General features: G+C 39.5%; 1 protein-coding gene across 1 annotated transcript in view; it reads right to left on the reverse strand.

Annotated features, from left to right (window-relative positions):
- Window positions 1–9,979: 9,979 nt before the first annotated feature.
- LOC139695240 (hemocyte protein-glutamine gamma-glutamyltransferase-like) overlaps window positions 9,980–20,840 on the reverse strand; it is a 39,723-nt gene continuing 28,862 nt past the window's right edge. Inside the window, exons 10-15 of the mRNA XM_071593927.1 lie at window positions 20,340–20,437; window positions 18,119–18,285; window positions 14,300–14,423; window positions 12,180–12,340; window positions 11,190–11,326; window positions 9,980–10,448 (exon numbers count right to left, since the gene is read on the reverse strand). Of these exons, the coding sequence (XP_071450028.1) occupies window positions 10,295–10,448; window positions 11,190–11,326; window positions 12,180–12,340; window positions 14,300–14,423; window positions 18,119–18,285; window positions 20,340–20,437 (841 nt within the window). The 3' untranslated portion in view covers window positions 9,980–10,294. The remainder of the gene's footprint in view (window positions 10,449–11,189; window positions 11,327–12,179; window positions 12,341–14,299; window positions 14,424–18,118; window positions 18,286–20,339; window positions 20,438–20,840) is intronic.

The following is a 20,840-nucleotide window of genomic DNA, read 5'->3' on the forward strand; positions in this document are numbered from 1 at the left end:
AGCGGTTCAGAAGTGGTCGTGAGTCAATCGAAGATGATGAACGCAGTGGCAGACCATCGACATCGAAAGTCGGTGAAAAAATTGATAAAGTAAAAGAAATGTTGGTCAATAACCGCAAATTAACCATCAGAGAAATAGCGGAGGACTTGAACATTGCCTATGGATCCGCCCAAGACATTGTGGTTAATGATTTGGGTTTCCGTCGTGTAGCAGCAAAGTTGGTGCCAAAAGACCTCAATTTCATGCAAAAAAGAGACCGTGTTGACGTCGCAAAAGACATGATTTGCGAGGCTGAATCCGATCCCACATTCATCAAAAGGATCATTACTGGAGACGAGACGTGGGTTTATGAGTACGACACGCAATCCAGACATCAGGCAAGTGAATGGCGTTCACCAAATGAGCCGAGACCAAAAAAACCACGTCGTTTTCAGTCAAAAAAGAAGGCAATGCTGACGGTTTTCATGGATTACAACGGTGTAGTGCATCATGAATTTTTGCCAGAAGGCCAGACAGTAAACAAAGAGTATTATTTGGGCGTTATGAGACGTTTGCGTGAAGCAATTCGCCGAAAGAGACCAGAAATGTGGGCAGAAAACTCGTGGATTTTGCACCATGATAACGCACCGTCGCACAGTGCTATCATTATTCGTAATTTTTTGACGAAAAATGCAACAAATACCATCCAACAGCCACCGAATTCACCTGATTTGGCTCCCTGTGACTTCTTTCTGTTCAATCGAGTTAAAAAACCATTACGGGGAACGCGTTTTAGCAGCCGAGAGGAAGTAATGGAAAAATCGCAGGAAGCACTGATGGACATACCGAAAACCGAATATAAAAAATGTTTCGAGGATTGGATCAAGCGCTGGCATAAGTGTGTTGCAGTCGATGGGGATTACTTTGAAGGGGACAATATAGATTTAGATGAATAAACTTGTATTTTTAATTTTCTGAATAAATTCCGGGAAATTTTTGATCAAGGTAGTATGTTCAGAGTTCAACAATGATACACCTTATTTTAGGTTGTTTACTGAGGTCAGAGGTAGGTACTAGATTTAAAAAATCTTGAAGGGAGGGGCATTGGAATAATAGTCTACAATTTGATGAGCACAGACTGAACACTTCTAAATGTTTAAGCCTTGCTTAGCAAGACACAATCTGACATCCTGCACTGTGATATACTCTTATTCAATTCTTAATACTTTTTTCCTGCCTTCATTCCATGAAAAATGCCTATTTTTTTCTAATTGCTAACTCTCCCTAATGTTCTCAATTCCATCACTGTCTTCAACATCCCACTACTAACCAAAACACTCTCCATCCACTTCTCTTACCTCCTTTGGATTTCTTCCCACAACCATCTCCCATCTCATGCCTTGTGCTTCTATTTTTGTTTTCCTTGCTGTCCATATTTTACCTTTCCCATCCTTCTCCACAACCACATCTCAAAAGCCCCAAATGCACACCTATCCTCTTGATTCAGTGATGAAGTTTCTGCACCACACAAAACCATGCTCCACATTGAAGTCTGTGCTGAAGTTCACTTAACATCCCCACTGTCCCCTGCCATCCCTCTCATCAATTCCCTACTCCATGCAAATGCATACGTACTTCTTTATCTAATGCAATTCTTCTAGTGTCCATACCACTTTGACCAATTTGGTCCACAGCACTTTCAAGATACATGCTTGTATGCTTTCAATTTACCCCGCCTTCTCAGCTCATTAAAAAATCTACATAATATTTGCTAATTACTACACTCTTATCTATTCTCTCAACATTTCCAAATGAGCAGAGCACACATCTTTCATGCAAATGTTCCTTAATTAAGTATCCAATTCACATTCATTCAAGGAACATTAATTTCTTACCATAGCTCTTCTATTCCTAGCACAAATATTCCTCCAGTATTCCATACGTATTGCATATGGTAAAAATATGCTTTTCTTACCATACCCTTGTATCATTCCCGTGCAATTAATATGTGGATGAGCATGCTTAATTCACCGCCATTTTTTTTGGCCTTGGGTAAATATTATTTTTTTTCAAGTAAGCCACATAAGGCAACATGTAATTTTGAATGGCAATGATTGCTTGGTGAGGTGAATAGTGGGATAAATGAAAAGTAGACAGTATGGTGTATGCTGACAATGCTCGGGAAAGTTGGTGGGACAGACAGAGAGCTCAAAAGGCATAGAATTTGCCAGTTAAATTAAATGGCAGTTTGTAAAATTAATAAAATATGACTCCCCACATTGTGGTTTGAAATAGTGACTCAGGTATGAAAATATGTATGAGAATAATTGTGAAAAAATCGTGAAAAAAAAATTGGCACTTTGGAGTACTTGCTGTAAAAGTCACTGAATACAAATGGATTATCCAATTTGTAGATAAATAAGGGAAGAATGGATGGTTATAGAGGAAGGGGTAGGTGCAAAACATATTCAGAAATGTAGTCAAAGAGAAACTCAATGCAAGGGATATTTAAGGCTCAGGAAGAGAAGATCAAGTATTCAACAATAAATGAATTTGACAGAGACGAAAGAAGTGTAAAAATATAGAACACTGATGGAAAATTGTGGGAGAGAATTAATGCTCAAGAGATAATTAAAAATGAGCCTTATTTACTCAATATGTATGCTCTAAAAGGGAATGGCGTAATTATTCAATTGGGTCTTAGGAAATTGATTTAGGAATGCAGATTGTTGTAGTAGTAATTAATTTAGGGGGAGGCGACTGACAGCTAAGGTCATTTTTGCCATTAGGGGTGGATGGGAAAGGAGGAAGGGTGGAGAGAAACCCGGCGTCAGCATTAGCCTACTACTCTTAACGAAAGGTGCCAAGGAGTGTGCAGTTAAAATCCCATCTGACAGATGGCGAACTCACTCCAAGTGCTCTCCATAAAGCACCTTAAGTAAGGATTGGGATACCATTGAAAAATGTCTCCTGTCTCTAGGATTCGAACCCAGGCCCTCTAGGTGGGAAGCCAGTATGTTAGCCATGGCACCGATCCGGTCCCAGTAGAGTGTTGTGTATTGACAAAAGTGTGTTAATGTAAAATTAAAAATGCCTATAAAATATATTTGGATTGTAATTTAATTTAACTTTGGCAAAGGTAAAAACCTTTGGTGAGCTTTCATTTAATAATTGAATTGAATATATGAAAATTTAATTATCAATGCATTCTCTGAGCTTGCTGAAAGGTAGATAAATGAATGCTTACCAACATATTTACAAGTACACTCATCAATTTTTTTTTACTTTCAAGTAAAAAAAAATATAACTTTTCAAAGGAAAGTTTCCTTCTCATTAACTTAATGTTTGCGTTTTGAAAGAATATGAGCAGAAAATTTTAAATACTGGAATGGTGATCTTTCTCAGTAGTTTCATTGCTAATTCTGATGCATGTTGGGGTATCTGTCTTTAATGTTGGTACATCTGTTATTCTAGCTCATTCAGGTTTAGCTATTTGCAGGGATAGAATTCATTCTATTTTATTGGAAATACAGTCTCCATGTTCTTAAGATTGATATGCATTACAATTTGCATAGTAAATCCATGACAGCCAAATTGTAATTTTGATTAAAAGGATTACATGAATCCTTAATGAATAGGAGATGTTGATCATTTTGATTGATTTTTCAATAGAAATATGATTTCGGTGGACAGCTACTAATTTATGCTCTACAAATTCTGAGGAAGCTAGAGTAACCTTGTGCAGTAGTTTCCTTAGGTCCTGGTATTGAACAATTTAGTTTTCTGTCTCAATAGAATAATACTAGGATAATAAAAACCAGACTCCACAAATACCACAGTATTGGATTTTCTTTAGCTGGACTCTGTTCTGTGCTTGATATCTTCTATAGAATACCAAAAGCTCACGAATAGATCACAGAGAGAGTTGACTGAATGGCAATTTATATTTCATCTACCATTTCACCAAATGGAAGTATAAGCATTGAGAGGCAGCCAAATTACTTTTTTATCGGAAAAATACAACAAGCTGTTTACCTTTCTCTTCGCAGAGCCATCACTGGTAGTTTCGGTTAAGCATATTTTATCATATCAATTTAAGCATTCAACATAGTTTTTCTGTTCAATCTTGTGGGAGGCTGAAAATCATTTGGCATAATGTGTGCTCTTACATGTATTAAAAAGTACCCTTTCTATGATTAAATACCCTTTAAATACCATTCTATATCAATCACCTTTTTTGATGGCAAAACAAATGGCTGGATTTAACTCAATTATACGAGGGCTGTCTAAAAAGTCACCTCCGTTTTTGGGTAGCATGAGGATACGTGGAGGGAGCCGAATGGTTGCTGTGTTGACACACACAGTAGGTCAGTACGCCTCGAAATGCAGTGGTTGGAAGGTCACGCCGCTTGTCATTGGTTTACAGCAGCCAGTCAAGATGAACAGTAAAATTGAAATTCCTGCCCAATCTGAAGTCCGTTCAGTGATAAGGTTTTTACTGATTAAAAAAAGTTATAAGTTGCTGACATTCATCGTAGGGAAATTTGTGCTCTCTATGGACCAAATGTGATGAGTGGCAAGAGTTGAGCATATCAGTGTTGTCGTTTGTTTGAGACTGAACGGACAAATGTCCATGATGATGATGATGACAGAAGTGGCGTCCCCTCTTTGGTGAACAATGAACTGCACCTGAAAATTAATGACAAAGTGTGTCAACCCACGTTTTACGATATGGGAATCCTTGGAAAGTTTTCCACAGATTTCTACGACTCTGTTGCATGGAAACACGACTGATAAGTTAGACTACTGCACATGGTCTGTGCTTGTTTCAACGAGGAACTTCAAGATTCCATCATCATAGGCTGGCTGATGTCTCAGGTGGCAGAATTTTATGCTGAAGGAATTTGAAAAATAGTTCAGAGATACGGGGAATGTTTTCTTCTTTTTGGTGAATATATCTAAAAATATTAGAGATATGTAGTTTTGAGATGAAAATAATAACTGTTTTGTGTCTATTCCAGTGCATTTTTTATAGCATAATGGAGGTTACTTTGTGGACAGCCCTTGTAAGTTAGATTAATGCTTATTTTCTTTATCTCAATTCTTTCTTTGCATGTTCAGGAGAAATGATGAATCAAGACAAGTATTTGTAAGGCAGGACAAGCTAGTTTTCTGGAATCTCATTCATAATAATACAGATTACCTTTCTTAATTCTCTCAGTCTTTCTTGAATGCTTGTGAAGGTTTGACGTGCTTAATGGTCGCTCCGTCCCACTTTCACTCCCAGACAATACTTGCTGCTGCAATGCCTCCCAACGTTAACCATATTGGACAAAAGGATGATCATTCCTATGACCATGCCAAGTTAAAGTCAATGTTGGAAACAATAAATAAAACCATGGGGAGTTTCCAAGAAGAGCTTGGAACTGCAAAGAAGGACGGCTCTGAAGAAAAGAAGTTGAAAATTACATTGCTTGAAGAAAGATTCATCAAATTCCAAAATGCAATCAACGGAGACCTAAGGCACCTTTCTGAAAGGTTGAAGGATATTGAAAATTGCCTCTCAGAGTTCGACTACTGCCTTGATGATCTTGAACAGTACTCAAGAAGAAATTGTTTTCTTCTTCATGGGATGAAAGAAGAAAAAAGTAAAAAACTGCTTGGGTGTAGTCGCCCATTTCTTCCTTACTAAATCAAAGGTAAACGTGAACCCCATGTTCCTTGACCAAGATCACAGAATAGGTCAATTTAAGGAATCAAACAAACATCCTCGACCCATCACAGTCAAGTTTATTTCATATCAATACAGAGATCAAGTTTTAAGGGCAAAAATAAACCTAGAATCGTGCAAATTTCTCATAATGGAGTCCCTCACTGCCACCAGGAAGCATCTACCACTTGCCACCAAAGATCGCCGGGCCAAAGAATGCATGGACCCAAGATAGGGAGATAATTGTCTTAAAACCTAATGACTGTAGGATTTTTGTCTCAAATGAAGGAGACATGCAGTAGGCGAGTATTCATTATAGCTCTCACAATATTTCATCAAGGAGCGGACACCGCTAACCCAGTGGGTGAAATTCCTTCCTTGCCTACCACAAGTATTTTTGACCAACTGCTTGCAGATGACATTAAATGATTTAATAAAGTGATTTGGTACCTGCCAGTGCTTTCTTTACTTATACAAAGACATCACTCCGTCATAATACCGTACTGTGCTGCACTTTTGCTTATTTGTGCCTCTTGCTGCTCAAAATTCCTGCCTTCCATGCTTTGCGCCTCTACCTTCCTGTCACCCACTATCTAACAATTGATCTGCCTTCTTTGATCCTGTGTTCGTGACATCCTACCCTATCATACCCCTGCATCTCTAACCTTCAACATCCTGCGCTCCTGTTGCTCCTGGATGCAGCTCACCTGTTCCTGATCTACGTTGTGAAGTCATTTAGTGAAAAGTGATTTAGCGTCAGTGCCCAATGCGTTCCCCATAGTTATCATTAATAGCGCCTCCCTTTTAAATAGTGTCTTCTGTTCTTTTCCCCATTTATATAGTCATCTCTTAGTGCCGTGTTTGAAAGTAATTTAGTGAAAAGTGATTTAGTGTCAGTGCTTTTCCCATATCTCACTAATAGTGCGTTCCTTTTCAATAGAGTTTACAGGATTTGTATTTATTTGTTTCCTCCAATTGTTTAATCTTCCCGTAGTGCCGTGCTTAGCACCTATCCCATCTACGCTGATTAATAGTGCCTCTAAGTTCCTTAGAACTTTATTGAACGATCTCGTAAACTACCTTAACAATTACAGTGTATTGCTATTAACTTATCAATGCTTTTAATGCTGTCAATATTTGGATCTGATCAAGTTATATTTTAATTCTCTCCTGCTATGCTTATGTTAACTTTGATAACTTAGCTATTTCCAGTATTATCTAAGAAATATGATAATTCACTCTCTCAATATTCAAAATTTTTTAGTTGATGACCCTGGCATCTTCTTAATGAAGTCGGTGAAAATCTCTTTCACCTTATCGCAAATAATGTTCTTGTTAATGGCACATCACCTTACAATTCCTTTTCATTTGTCCATAGAGAGAAGCAACTTTTCAACATTTTTGAGAATATGTTGCTTGGATTTTGTCATTCACTTTTAAGCATCCTTAACTTTATCCTTGTTCTCAAGGGTAGCACAATTTATTGATGTCGACCGATTGTATGTGCATGTTAGAGCAGCCATGCTCATTCATGCCTCCTTCTCACATTTCAATGGTTTCATTTCTACAGATATTTTTATTCTCTTATGGCTACCTTCCTGCAGCTTTTTCTTTGGGGACCTTTTTGTCAGGATATTCAAACTTTCTCCAAAAAAACATATAAAACATCTTAACACATTTCAGGAAAATATATGATCACAAGTGACACTAAGATGATAGTGGAACGAGTGCTGAACACAAACTAAAACAGCAGGCATGAAATAGTTACACAAAATGTCCCTTGTCAAGCGATTAATTAAAAAATTATTTTGCTTATTACTCGAAACACTTGCCATTTGAGGTGCTCGTTCATTGGGTTTCCACTGTATGTGGTATATCCTTTCACATTTGCTGATAATTAAAGTAAATACTTCGTTTTGCTGAAAGCTTTTAACTTCGCTAAAAAAGGAAAAATACACCTCGCAAAAACTATTGAATTTAATGTGCATAGCAATAGAGAGTTAAAAAAGTATCGTCCTAAAAAAATGAAATTAAAATGTTGGCTGTTGCAGGCAACCATCATGCCCCGCCGATTCAAAACCACCAGTTCACCCGCTCCGCAGCGCACCCCACAAGAAAACTGGCCCTGCTCCAAGAAACAAAAGCGCCGATACTGCCCTCAAGCGGAATATAGCCATCGATGGCCCTTTCGCAAAACCTCGGCTGCGACCTCAAACTTCTCCTACTAAGGCCGGAGGTGAACAGATTATACCAGAGGTGGCTACTGGCTCTTTCCCTAAAGAATCTTCGACAAAAGCGATTGGAAAGAAAAATCCCGAAGAGATAGATGCAACCCAACCGCCTTCGGTATCCGATACTTCTAAACGTCAACTTTGCTCGTCTGCCAGGAGTCCTTACCCTGCCGGGGTTTTCCAGGGTGTTACCGATGAGAAAGGGAGCTTGATCGGGATGCAAGCTAGGACCGGTAGAGGCGCTCTCTCTCCCCTGGGGTCGATCAACGAGGACGAGCCCATGGGGCGGGCCGGGCCCCGAGAGGGGAGCCCATCGGCCAGGCAGACGGCGTCGGAGGGCTCGAGGCCGGTAGACAACCCGGCGGATAACCAAGTGACCAGGAAGAAGAAGAGCCTTCCGGAGAACGTGGCGGAAGGCGTGTCGCCCACGAAGCGGATTCGGGGCCGGACGGTCGGCAGTAGGCGGGCGGGGATGGTGTGCACCCGACGCTGGAGACTAGCCACGTACTGCTTTCCACAGCCCCACATCCTGGATCCCTCCCCTAGATGCACCCCGAACTCCGAATTCCCCGCGAGAAATAAGCTAGGAGGAGGCGAGGACAAGAGTCAAAACGAAACAGCGAAGCACTTAGTAAACGTATCACTGACGTTGAAGAACGAAACCGCAGACTCCACAAAGCAAAATATCGGTGGAGAATTCGCTAAGTGCTCTAAGGAGGGGAATAACCAGATAATTTTCAACGTGTACCAAGTGACCACGGATAAACCGGTCCCGGAGTTGACCAGTGCAGTTTGCGTTAAGACGGCTCAGCGGGAGGAACAGGATTGTTCTTCTAGCCCTCGTGCGGAGAAGGTCGTTTCCAAGACCGTTCAACGGGAAAATATGGGCCCAAGTCACGATAAACCCCAAAAGGAAAGTAACACCAGAGGGTCTAAGGCAGAGGATGCTGAATTCACTGGGCCGCGATGTCATGCGGCCAACAGAGCTGGTAAAGGAGCAGAATCGGCCAGAGACCATGGGGAAGCTCTTTGCCCTGACCAAATCGAGATAGTGTCACAGATGAGAGACGGAGATTTGGGGCCGCTGGTGGGCCGCAGAGATCCCTTGTGCCGATCCGAGAAGCCCCATTGCAGAATGGTCGAGTGCAAGGAACCCCTTGGAGAAGTTGGGGCGCCACGCATGGTCGCGACCACTACCTGTGACTGCGACACCTGCGGTCCCCTCACCAGCTCGTCTCAGACAGGTACTCGGACTGTGTCCTCCATGCCCATGCTCGTGTCAGATTCCACCTCCGATGGCTGCTGCGAGACAGACTTGGACACCACATACCTTCGCAGTGGCGCAAATTCGTTCATCCTTAAACCTTTGAACAAGGGAAAACCGCTGCTTCGACATTTTGGGCAAACAACTCTGACAAACATGCTGCAAAGGGAGAGGTTTAATTTGCCGCTCCCCACGTCGCTCGAGAAGAACCACGGGGAAGAAAATTTGTCTGTTAGCTCTGCCCTCAGGGGCACTCCCTCCCTGCGAACCATCAAGGACTGGCTGAGGGACTCCAGCGTGGACGTTCGGAACTGGCCTTGTGAGTTGACCTTCAAGGTGGACGTCGGCACATCCATCTCCGGCTTCCACGTCGCCGTGCCGGACGGGGCAGGTCGTCGCGACTGTAGCCCCCGGAGAGCCCTCGGTATCGCGGGGGATGGATCCACGGGCAGGGACGTCGGATGCTCTGCAAAGAAGTCGTCCGTGTTGATCGTGTGGAATAACGGCAGCGAGTTGGCCGATGGCGCCCATACGGATTGTCGTATGACCGAGGAATTGAAGGAGAAGTTTCGCCCTTTGGTTGCGTCTCGCAGATGTTCGGTACTCTTCCGAACTCTCCGCCGGAGACAAATACTGGTGGTGATTGCCGTCTACGCGTTCTTGTGTACTTACCTGTGGTTGATCCTTCTACTTCCGACGTTTTTCTTATAAAGATAGGAGGGATTGAAGTTTTTCGTTAAAATGGCAAAATTTATCTTTGTAAAATTGTATATTGTCTCTGTCATGATTTATAAAGGTTACATTGTATGGTTGAACAATAGATGTGAAAAATTAAACAGAGTGCGTTCGAAGTAAAGAAGCCTATTTTATGATTGGGCTACAATTAACTATTTTAATGTTATATTTCTCTTTAAAAAATAAAAGGAGCATGCATAGGATACGCTCGCAAAACTGTTTGCAAAGGGATACAGAACTGTGCAAAAATTTCATATTAGTAAATACATATATAATTATGTTTGCGCAGCACAGTAGCATAGTGAAATGAGAATAACTCCTCCCTCTTTGGCACAGTAAGTCTCTCGTCGGCATTTCAGCTCTTTTTCATTCCCTTCACACGTCATCCTCGTCCAAGCACTCGAGGGTCGCCGCTCCGACCACGTCTATCAACTGTTTGCTGGCGAAAGTGCACACCAGCTTGAGAGAACCAGATTTCGAAGGAACGAAAGTCTGCTCCAACTCCACGGTCTCTAAAGGTCCAATATCCCTGGAAAGGAATTTAAGATATCATTGGTCATGCATAACATTTATATTTTTATTTCCTTTAGTTCAATTCGGGTAGTACTTCATACCTCACGACAAGGTGTTACTCGTGAAAAATTGTATCTCATCCATATAGGGAACTCCACCTTTCGTCAAATGCTCTTTGAGATAGCTAACATCTTTTTGGACACTCCTGGTTTAGTTATATTGTTAACCTGTGCAATGGGGACAATTTTACCCTCCAGTAGAAACTCGGGCAAGAGAATTGACGCAATCGCTCCTTAGCCTTTAAAAAATCCCAATATTTCCCTTATTTTTAACTTACGAATGAATTCGTTAGTTTGAATTATGTAACTGGATTCTTTACATTTATAACTACTACTAAAGTACAGTAATATGAGAACTCATTGAAAAATGTAGACATCGCTATGTTTTGTCCAAATTACGAAGAACTGACTGCTTTGAGATTGCAAGAAATCGCTCCACCATTGCTGCATATCATCCCATCACACCCATCCCAAATCGCAGATGCCGTTTTCATATTTGAAATGAATTCGTTTAACATTTACATCATTTAACAACTGACATCGATTAGAATAGTGATATATCACCCCTTAAACCTAAATAACGCGAAGAAATTAGTTCAACATCTATTTAACCTCTGATAAGATTGAAGAGAACTCTCGACCCAATGTTTAATTTCAAATTGGTATTTTGTAGTTTGGCATAACAATTATATTCTTACCTGTGTTCAATGGATCTTGTCTTTGTTAATCCTGGGCCGTCGAAGTTGAACTTTGAGTTGGTCAGCTTTTTCTTCAATGGATTTTTGAAGCTGAATGTCATGGTCATCGGCTTCTTTACTATGCCTTCGCTGGGAGCCTAGAACATTATGCAATGGAATTTGTGCTGTGGGCAGAAGTGAAACTTCCGAAGCACATACTAATCGCCCTCCTTCCTTAGATGAAAAATATATTAGTATATCATAGATCTAGGAAAAGTTCCTGCTTATTTTTGTTCCAAAGCGAAGGAAAAATCAAGATCTCTCGATTTATGGACGATTCCTTCATCGTGTTAAGCTACCGAGGTGTCCTTTAGACTCCGAAATATTAGGAGCTCTCCAAGGACAAGATGTTATGACGAAATACCGTACATACTATGTCACAAGTGTACAAGTAATAGGACACCTCGGTTGCTAAATTTGATGAAACACTCGACCGGATATCAAGGGATCCGGGTTCGAATCCCGGTCAAGGCGAATAATTTTTTCACTTTGAGATTGTTGCATTTTAATGCAAATTAGCGGATGATTCCATTAGAGTTTATTGTCGCGACATATTCTGCGGTTATTTGCAAACTAAGCACGTTTTAAGAGCCTTATAAATGCGCAGGAAATTCGATTTTATCTCTAAACTGAAGGAATTACTAAGATACCTCTCTGTATCGGCAGATAAGACCACCCAGGTAAATTAAGAAATACAGACTGCTAGGCTGATTGGTTGGATACATTTTTGTGCCCCGTGCAATATTTGTAATCCATAGATCTTGCTGGTATCTGCATTTTTCTTGTATTTTTAAATAATCATGACTCCCTCAATTTATTGTATTTAAGGTTGAGTTGTTTTACATATTCCTCCTTAGGTGGAGGATTTCAGGGTATGATCTAGTTGAGTAGGAATTAATTCAAAACTAAATCAATCTTTTTGTGAAAAAATATCCAATTGTTTAAAATTACCTTGATATCAATTATCGGCTTCAAGACTTGGAAATCATCTTCCTCAGCCCAGGTCTGTCTAGTTTCTTCGACGGTCGCAATGGCGTATATCTTCATGATACAATACTCTACCAATTTCTCCAGGTATTCATCTGGCGTAACCTTCAAGCGCAAAACTTCCTCTGCAAAATAAATAGAAATTAGTGTTATTCGCATACCTCTACACTTGAAGTAGAGTTTGACGCATTGGCCGAACGGTTTTTCTAGGATTATTCCAATTGAAAAGTACCAGAGATTCGAAAGCGATGGAGAGGGGAAAAATCCAACCCTGGTGAACAATATGAGGATGCAATAAAAATTTTTTATCACCAAAAATTATTTGAAATCCCTAAATTTTTCGTAAAGATGAAGAGGCATAATTATTACAAGACGTGGTTAAAATGGTTCGAACAGTTTCACTTTTGTACTCGTGCAGATAAATTGAAAATTGTACGGAAATTTTGTTTACAAGGTCCCCAGTCCCAGTTTCTCTGAAAATTCTTACAAATAGAAACATAAATAAAACCTTAGGAGTCACGTCGTATTTTTCTACATCTTCTTTTCTTTTCTGAACCCATGTATTTTTCGCATACCTGACTTTAACATAACATTTTACGACTAACATTAGCGTGAAAAATACGAAGACCGCTAATGAGTAAGTTTTTAATTTCAGTCAGTGCTATTAGTTATAAAGCTGATTAACAACAGCTATGAGCTAACTAGCTAGATTAACTAACAACATGAGCTAGAGTACAGAATTGTATCATGGGTGTTGGTGGAATTATATTTTATTCGTGCTTGCCTCGCAAACATTTAGCACTTGAAATGTGACCTAATGTGTGGTCTGTCCAATAAATACACGATCTGAGGCTATAAAACCATTATTTTCCAAAATTTAATCTAAAACGATTTTGTCCCCTGTCCAAAGTACTCTCCATTCGTGGGCTATGCACTTATTTCATCTTCTTTTCCACTGTTCAAAGCAACCTTGGAAGTCCCCGGCATTTAGGCTTTTTAATTTTCTCGTCGTTTGTTGCTTTATTTTGTCCACATCTTCCCAGTGATGTCCCCTCATCACATTTTTGCATTTTGGAAATAGAAAAAAATATCTGGCGAATAAAGAGGTTGATCTAGGATGGTGATTGAAATTTTTGCCAGAAACTGGCGAACAATCAATGCTGAATGTGCAGGTGTATTGTCATGGAGAAGGATCCATCCATCACGTTCGGTTAAAAAAGTGTGCACTGTTGATTTTCCTGTATTCGGTTCATCAGCTATCACTCGGTCAGTTTTTCGACTATCGGTAAGTACAAGGAACCGCACACGATCAATGTTGTCGTCAACAAACACAGGTGGTTGAAGGTCGTCCCGGCCTTGCATCATCCGCGGCGTCTTTTCGGCCATCTTTGAAATGTTTAATCCACTTGAAAACGGACGTTTTCTTCAGAGCATTATCACTGTAAACAGCTGTCAACATTTCAGTAATTTCTTGATATTTTTTACCGCACTTCACCAAAAAACTTGATGTTGATTTGTTGCTCCGTTTTTTAGTCAATTTACATTCTCGACATATAGCAAAAATAAATGGACAACGGAAACAAAAATAACTGGCACCGTACGCACAGCTCGACGATCCGCCAAGCATAGACGGCTCATTGGGTCTCAGGCAACTGGCGGGGCTAGAGTCCACGTCATGGACGCCAGGTTGCACCAGTTCGCACATTTATTACACAGACCACGTATTTCCAGTGTCCTCCTCCGCATTGGCATAAACCATTCGCCAAACAACGCCCCCATTACAATTTGACAAATTGCCTCGCGGTTCTCTTTGAAAATATTATCTTCGTGATAGTTATCGTAAACTCATATCTCCTACTGTAACAGGACTCGTATCCGAGTCGAAAAACGACAAACCAATGTTGATGAGATTACAACCTTGAAACATATGAACGCTGTTAAATTTCGGGTAAATACAAAAGTTTTTCATGTCATGTTTATCAAGCCTGAAAAAAATCATTTCTCCAAGTACTATATTAGTATTGAGGAGAAGATCGTGAAATTGATAAGCAATTCTCGATTGGGCGCCTCGGACCAACACTCACTTGAATTCGGTTTTATTACGAACTTCCCGGATGCCTTCTTCACGCAGTGCGCCTTCACTCCCGTGTAGAACACGCTGCCCGCCGACAGCAGTGCCTGCACATTCCGGGGTTCATCGGCTTTGTTCTGGAAAAGAAGACGCAGTGAACCTTCGAAGAAAAGCTGTCTGGGTGTTAAACATTCCTGTGGGTAGGCCGAAACAGGTATACGAGAGGTGGCTATAAAATGAAGACGAGACTGAACCTACCACAAAAGAACTTCGCATGCGCCAAAGTCGTTTGACTAAAATCTATGTAGCGTAAAGCCTTATCTTTCGATTATATCCCCCCGCGTATCTGTGGACATATTAGTCTGGCTGTGGGATTCGTTTGTAATAGATGTCTGTTTGCCAAAATAATGAAATTTCTTAACTGAGCAAAGATTTGGCTCGAAATTTCTTATAAAATTTGGAAAAACCGCTATGGAAATTTATCCTTTATTAAATGTAAGGTATATGGCAGTGAATGTATATCACGTGCGTGGGTTTTTGAGTGGTTTAAGCGTTCCCAAGGTGGCTGAGAAGACGTTGAAGCCCGGGTTACCGCTCCACGTCACAAGTGGGAAAATGTGTTGAATTAGTCGGTAATCTGATCCGATCTGACCTTCGGTTAAGTATTCCTGCGATTGCTGAAACTAAAAGAAATGACAAGAAAGCACGAGGCAAATTTTACATAAGAATTTTAACATTCGAAAATATTGGCGGAAATGGTGCCAAAAATTCTCACAATCGAGCAAAAAGAAGCCCGTAAAAATATTTCTGCCGACATTTTTAATGCCATTTAGCAGTGACCCGAACTTCTTAGAAATAGTGAAAACATTTTCGTTTATACCCATAAAAAACGTTAATCCATGCATTAAAAGAGCCCAACACCACCGAAAGCTAAAAAGGCTAAAAATGAGCATATCAAATTTTGTTTAAACCAATGATGATTGTTTTTTTAGATATTCATGGTATTTTTTACCTTCACCGAAGGCCAAGCTATTAATTATCATTACTACGTGGTGGTTCTTGCTCAAGTCCGTGAAAAAATAAGAAAAAATACCCGAATTGTGGAAAAAAGGCATGGGTTCTTCATCAGGACAATGCACTGCCTCACACTGCATTACCTGTCAAGAGGTTTTTTTGCCAAGTATAATATCCAGGTGTTGGACCATCACCTTATTCTCGTGACCTGGCACCACGTGACTTTAATCTGTCCCCCAACTTCAAATCTGCATTAAAAGAAACAATATTTCACAACTGTTGAAGCTGAGAAAGAAAAAGCGGCACGCGTCATGAAAGAGCTCACAGAAGAAAACTTCCAGCACTGTTATGAGCAATGGACATTCGCGTGGAGCGACGTAGGACGATAGAAGATACCTGATACGTATATTGAGGGTGATAATAATTATATGTGTATGCATTTAAAATAAAAAGTCGTAGAGCCTCAGTTTCGTTCTTTTAAAGCCACACCTCATATAATGTAAACGTTTTCAAAGGCGACGTGCGCAAATGGCGCTTTGTTGTTTTCGGCCGTTTTAATCCATATTCTGGCGGGGACTGTCACTCCTTCTAAAGAGTATAACGGTCACCCTTAGTCAAATGGCGCCAGATAGCTCCGATAGACTCCCAGATTGTAATTTTATAGAAAATCCTTGCCAAGTCGTGATGATAGGATATTATTATGGGAAGAATCAACCCCAGGCGTACAACAACAAATTGGCAAAGGGTATTTTTTAAGGTAATCTACCGGTTAAGGTAGGTTTTTGGATGGACACAACTACCAAACAAATATTTTATTACTCCTAACAAACCACAAAATCCATCATCCTACTCTATATCAGGTCCCTCTTCATCTCTGAGTACTTTCTTCCTCCCTTCATCCCGTCCAACATCCCTATCCTGTTCCTTCCCTTTCCTCTTTTGCCCAACATTCTACCCTCTATCACAGTCTTCACATCCCACTGCCGGTCAGCACCCCCTTCATCCACTTTTCCTGCCTCCATAGGATTTCTCCCAACAAACCCCTCTCTTCGCCCACCATACCAAGTACTTCCTCGTTTGTTTTCTTCTCTGTCCATTTCACCTTCTCCATTCTTCTCCACGCCCACCTTTCAAAAGCCTCCAATCTACGTCTATCCTCCTACTTCAATGACCACGTTTCCGCACCGTACATAGCTACGCTCCATATCAAAGTTTTACGAGTCTTTTCTTAACATCCTCACTCAAAGTCCCTGTCATCGACTCCCTCCTCCTTGTGAAAGCCTCTTTGCCTAGTGCAATTCTTCTCCTTACGTCCCTACTACTTTGACCGTGTTGGTCCAAAACACTACCGAGATACGTAAACTGTTCTACCTGCTCTAGTTTTTGCCCTCCTATTTTAATGTTAACTTAGCCTTTTTATTTCTAGAAAATCGTATAACCTTTGATTTATTAATATTGATTCTCATCCCATACCTGTCGCACTGAATTTCCAATTCACTCAGCAATGCTTGCAACCCCTTGGCTGACTGACAAACTAAAGCTTGGAGACTGACTTTATTAAATAATATTTTCTTGAGCTGTAAAGGGGCTATTACTTTTCCTTTAAATTGTCCTTTCCATTAATACCGAGCTAATTGGTATGTATGCCTACTGCAAAATAGTATCTTCAATTTCAGTGCCACGTAAAAAGACAGGAAAGTGCACTTGATTTATGTACGAGCTTAATGTTATTGTGAGCGACGTGCCGAGGTGAGCCAACGCCCTCCATGGAGCCTGATGTCATTTATGGACGGAGCAATGGAGTGTAATATGCTTGAAGGGCCCTAGCCAACCGTTTTCATGCTTGTCTTTTTGGTAAACCGTAGCTTTCAGTGTTTAAACCCCAAGGAGGCTGGGCAATATGCATGTGTCCCCATCTATCGCCGGTCCCTATCTTCCTCTTGAGGATAGGCGGAATCTGCATATACTCTCACTTCTCTCACATTACAAATATAATTATCTACCTCAGTACTTATATGATAAACGTCCTAATTAATAGTATGCACTGTGATAACTCCAGGGAAAATACTATTCACTAAATTCCTCGAGACGACAGAGTAAATTACAGCAAATCTTTTCATGTAACAGCCTGTAGACTCTGGAACACTTTGCCTAAGGACATTGAAAATTGCAAGTAACTCACTTCATTAAAAACAGATGCATTAAAATGATTCTAAAAGGCAAAAACACTTCTCTGTTTATCTACGCCTATGAATACATATATAACCTCAATTCCCCTTTATTTGCACCATATCTCACCTCAACTTCACCTTACCTTAAAACATGGTATCTCCTTTTACTTTACTATGCATATCTGTACGTTATATGCGCATGTATTTAATGTACTTTGCTCCATTCTATATCGTATTGTATATGCATTACCATATTGTATTTTACTATGCGGCGTACTGTTATATAATTAATTGTTTTACTTTATATTTTTATTTATTATCTATATTATTTATATCTTGCAGGGTTCTCTCAGGGTTTTCACACGCCCCTCCTTTGTTGTTTCCCTGCGTGGGTTTTTCCTAGGGTCTTCATGTTTGTACTCCCTTTAAGGTTTTTCCCACATAATTACACCTTGTGCTTATTTATTTTATTATGCATATGCACTTTGCCATTCTTTTATTTTACATTTTTATCTTTTATCCTTTTGTTATTATTATTTTTGTTACGTATTTGACGAAAGGTTACATGGAAGAAGGAACCTTATTGTCACAATTTCGCCCGAATGAAGATGTTTATCTATGGAATTCAATCGCCGTGAGCGTCTCACCTCAATGACCACCGTCACGCTGAAATCGTCGCCCAGTGGGACCCGATCCAGTTCCTCCAAGTCGAAGGTCACGTCTTCCTTAGCCGTGCTGGGCAGGGCGTAGAACCGTTTGGCTCTGTCTGTTCCCCGCACGGCATTCATCAGGGACAACCTCTCCGCCTCCGTGCCTGGAACCCGCAATCAATAAAACTTTAATTTGCATGTTCGACTCGAAATTATTTCGTTCATACTGTCTGAAATTATTTCCTCTCTTATTTTTTATGCATTGCTTTATTTTTAATCAATTTTTTAAAAATTAGTCAATTAAAACATTAGCATTATCTATCTGCAGATTTTCGCAGGTTTTTCACCCTCCCCTTCATGTGTATGACTGATAAAATTCGTTACGTGGGTTTTTTCACCAAGAATAATTTTTCATCAAGCTCCTTATTCCTTACGTTTTTCCTGCAATTGTGCAAATTTTTTTAGACTCTTTGTACTGATGCATATTCATTGTAAATTGATTTTCATTATTTAGTCTTTTTTTACATTATTCAGCACTCAAATATAATTATATTTTCATTGAATGCATTTGATGATAAGTTAGATGGAAGAAGAAATTGCCACAGCCTCAATCTCACTCGAATAAAACCGAGTCATTATTATTATTATTACATATTTATTTACTATTTAGGACTCGTATATCCATAACTTCATTACTCAAACCGAAATTTGTTCTGTGCAGGTAGAGGGTAAAACCAAAGAAATCTCCGGTAAAAGTATTAGACTTGTGCAAGGACAGTTTTAATTTAATATGACCCCGTAGAAAACTAGAAAAAATTAAGATATGACAGAGAGCAAAGTATTTGGAATTGACAACATCTTCTGGAATTATTCTGTGATTCGGGAAAACTGGCAAAGAGAGTATTTTGGACATGGATACATCTCTCGTGGCTTTGGTTTTCCCTCTCGACTTTATTACCCTTTTCGACCTCTCACCTCGAAAAAGAATAAAAGTGCAGAATATAGAGGCAACAGAAGCACGGGTTTAATTTCACAAACCGCGAAAAAAAAGCATTGGAACGCTCACCGCAATATAGGAAATACCGCAGAACCAATATAAAAAAATTGAATACATGAAAAAAATTGTTGTTTCGCTAGAGTTAAAAAGGGGAGAGGAACTTGTAGAGCGTAGTAGTAATGATAGCATTCAAGCAAATAATTTAAAAAATTAGTCATATTTAGTTTGTTTGCTAATGGATTATAAGTGGGCTTTAAACCGAGCAGACAAGAATGTTCAAAGTTTCTTACAAGCATCAGAGAGTAAATGAGAAGACAAGAGAGAGATGACTAGACGTACTATTGAAAACCTCCAATTGAGTCAGGGCTTCCCGTTGCTACTCGTGCTTTTCTACTTGCAAGTACAAAGTTGGTATAAAAAGTATCGGAAACAAAATTTGTCAGTACACACATCGTTATCGCTTAAAATTTAGCGATGCAAAAGATCTGCGCTAAACTCATCATCCCGAAGGTCTTTGGATGGACAACCAAGGGCAGAGCCGAATGTCTGCTTAGATAAGAGATTTTGCAAAGGTATCGCGACGATTCCCCAACCTCCTTACAGTCCCCCCAACTTGGCATCAGCAGACTACTAGTATTCCAGCAGACTAGTATTTCCTATTCTCAAAAGTGAAATTTTCCCTCCCTCAAAGGACATCACCATGGGAGCCTGTAAGTGCCGTCAAAGATGCTCCCAAGTGTACCCTTAAGGGCCTTCCGGAATCCGCCTATCAGGGAGCCTTCGAGTCGTCGAAAAGTCGCTGGTTAAGTGTGTTGACGTTCAAGAGATGCACTTTAAAGAATTTTGAGGAATTGTAGCAATATCTAGCGAAATAAATCTATTTTCCAGAAACATTTCTCGATAATTTTTATGCAAACAATGTTTACCATATAAAGGTAAGTAGAATCCAAAAAGGGGGATTTGACCATTAGGTAATTCTGAAGAATTTCTGAACCCGGAGGAAAAGGGGAGGTTTCTTTCCGTTTAGGCAACAATGAAATAATCAATATCAGATTTTTAACATATCTTAATTTACGAAATCATTATTTTAGTTATTACTATGAGTGATTTTGAGAGATGGATGAGGCCGATACTTAGTGGAAACCCATTTGTTAAGCACGAAGAACTTTGCTTTATTATTATGAGTGAAACCCGATTTAATTCTATTTTTAAGCGTCTTACCTTCCTTAGCTTTGTATTGATCTGTCACATCTTCTTTGTCCATTTCGCCATTGGGGTCGAATATCCAAGGCGCCTTGGTGAGCACTACACGGCCAATGCTGAAGTTGAGGGCAGTGTCAGTCATCGACGTCAGAAATACTTAGAATTGCATAGTCATTGAGTTCACGGTAATATGCCACCAATTTAGTAATATATATATATATATATATATATATATATATATATATATATATATATATATATACATATATATAAATATATATATACATATATATATACATACATATATATATATATATATATATATATATATATATATGTATATATATATATATATATATATATATATATATATATATATATATATATATATATATATATATGTATATATATATAAATGTGTGTGCGTGTATATATACATATATATTAGCGATTATTTCTTATAAAATCATAGTAATAACTCATTGGCGTTATAAATATAGGAACATGGATTAAAAGAAA

This window comes from Hetaerina americana, unplaced genomic scaffold (genome assembly GCF_022747635.1).
Source record: "Hetaerina americana unplaced genomic scaffold, ioHetAmer1.1.p SCAF_6, whole genome shotgun sequence".
Classification (NCBI taxonomy): domain Eukaryota; kingdom Metazoa; phylum Arthropoda; class Insecta; order Odonata; family Calopterygidae; genus Hetaerina; species Hetaerina americana.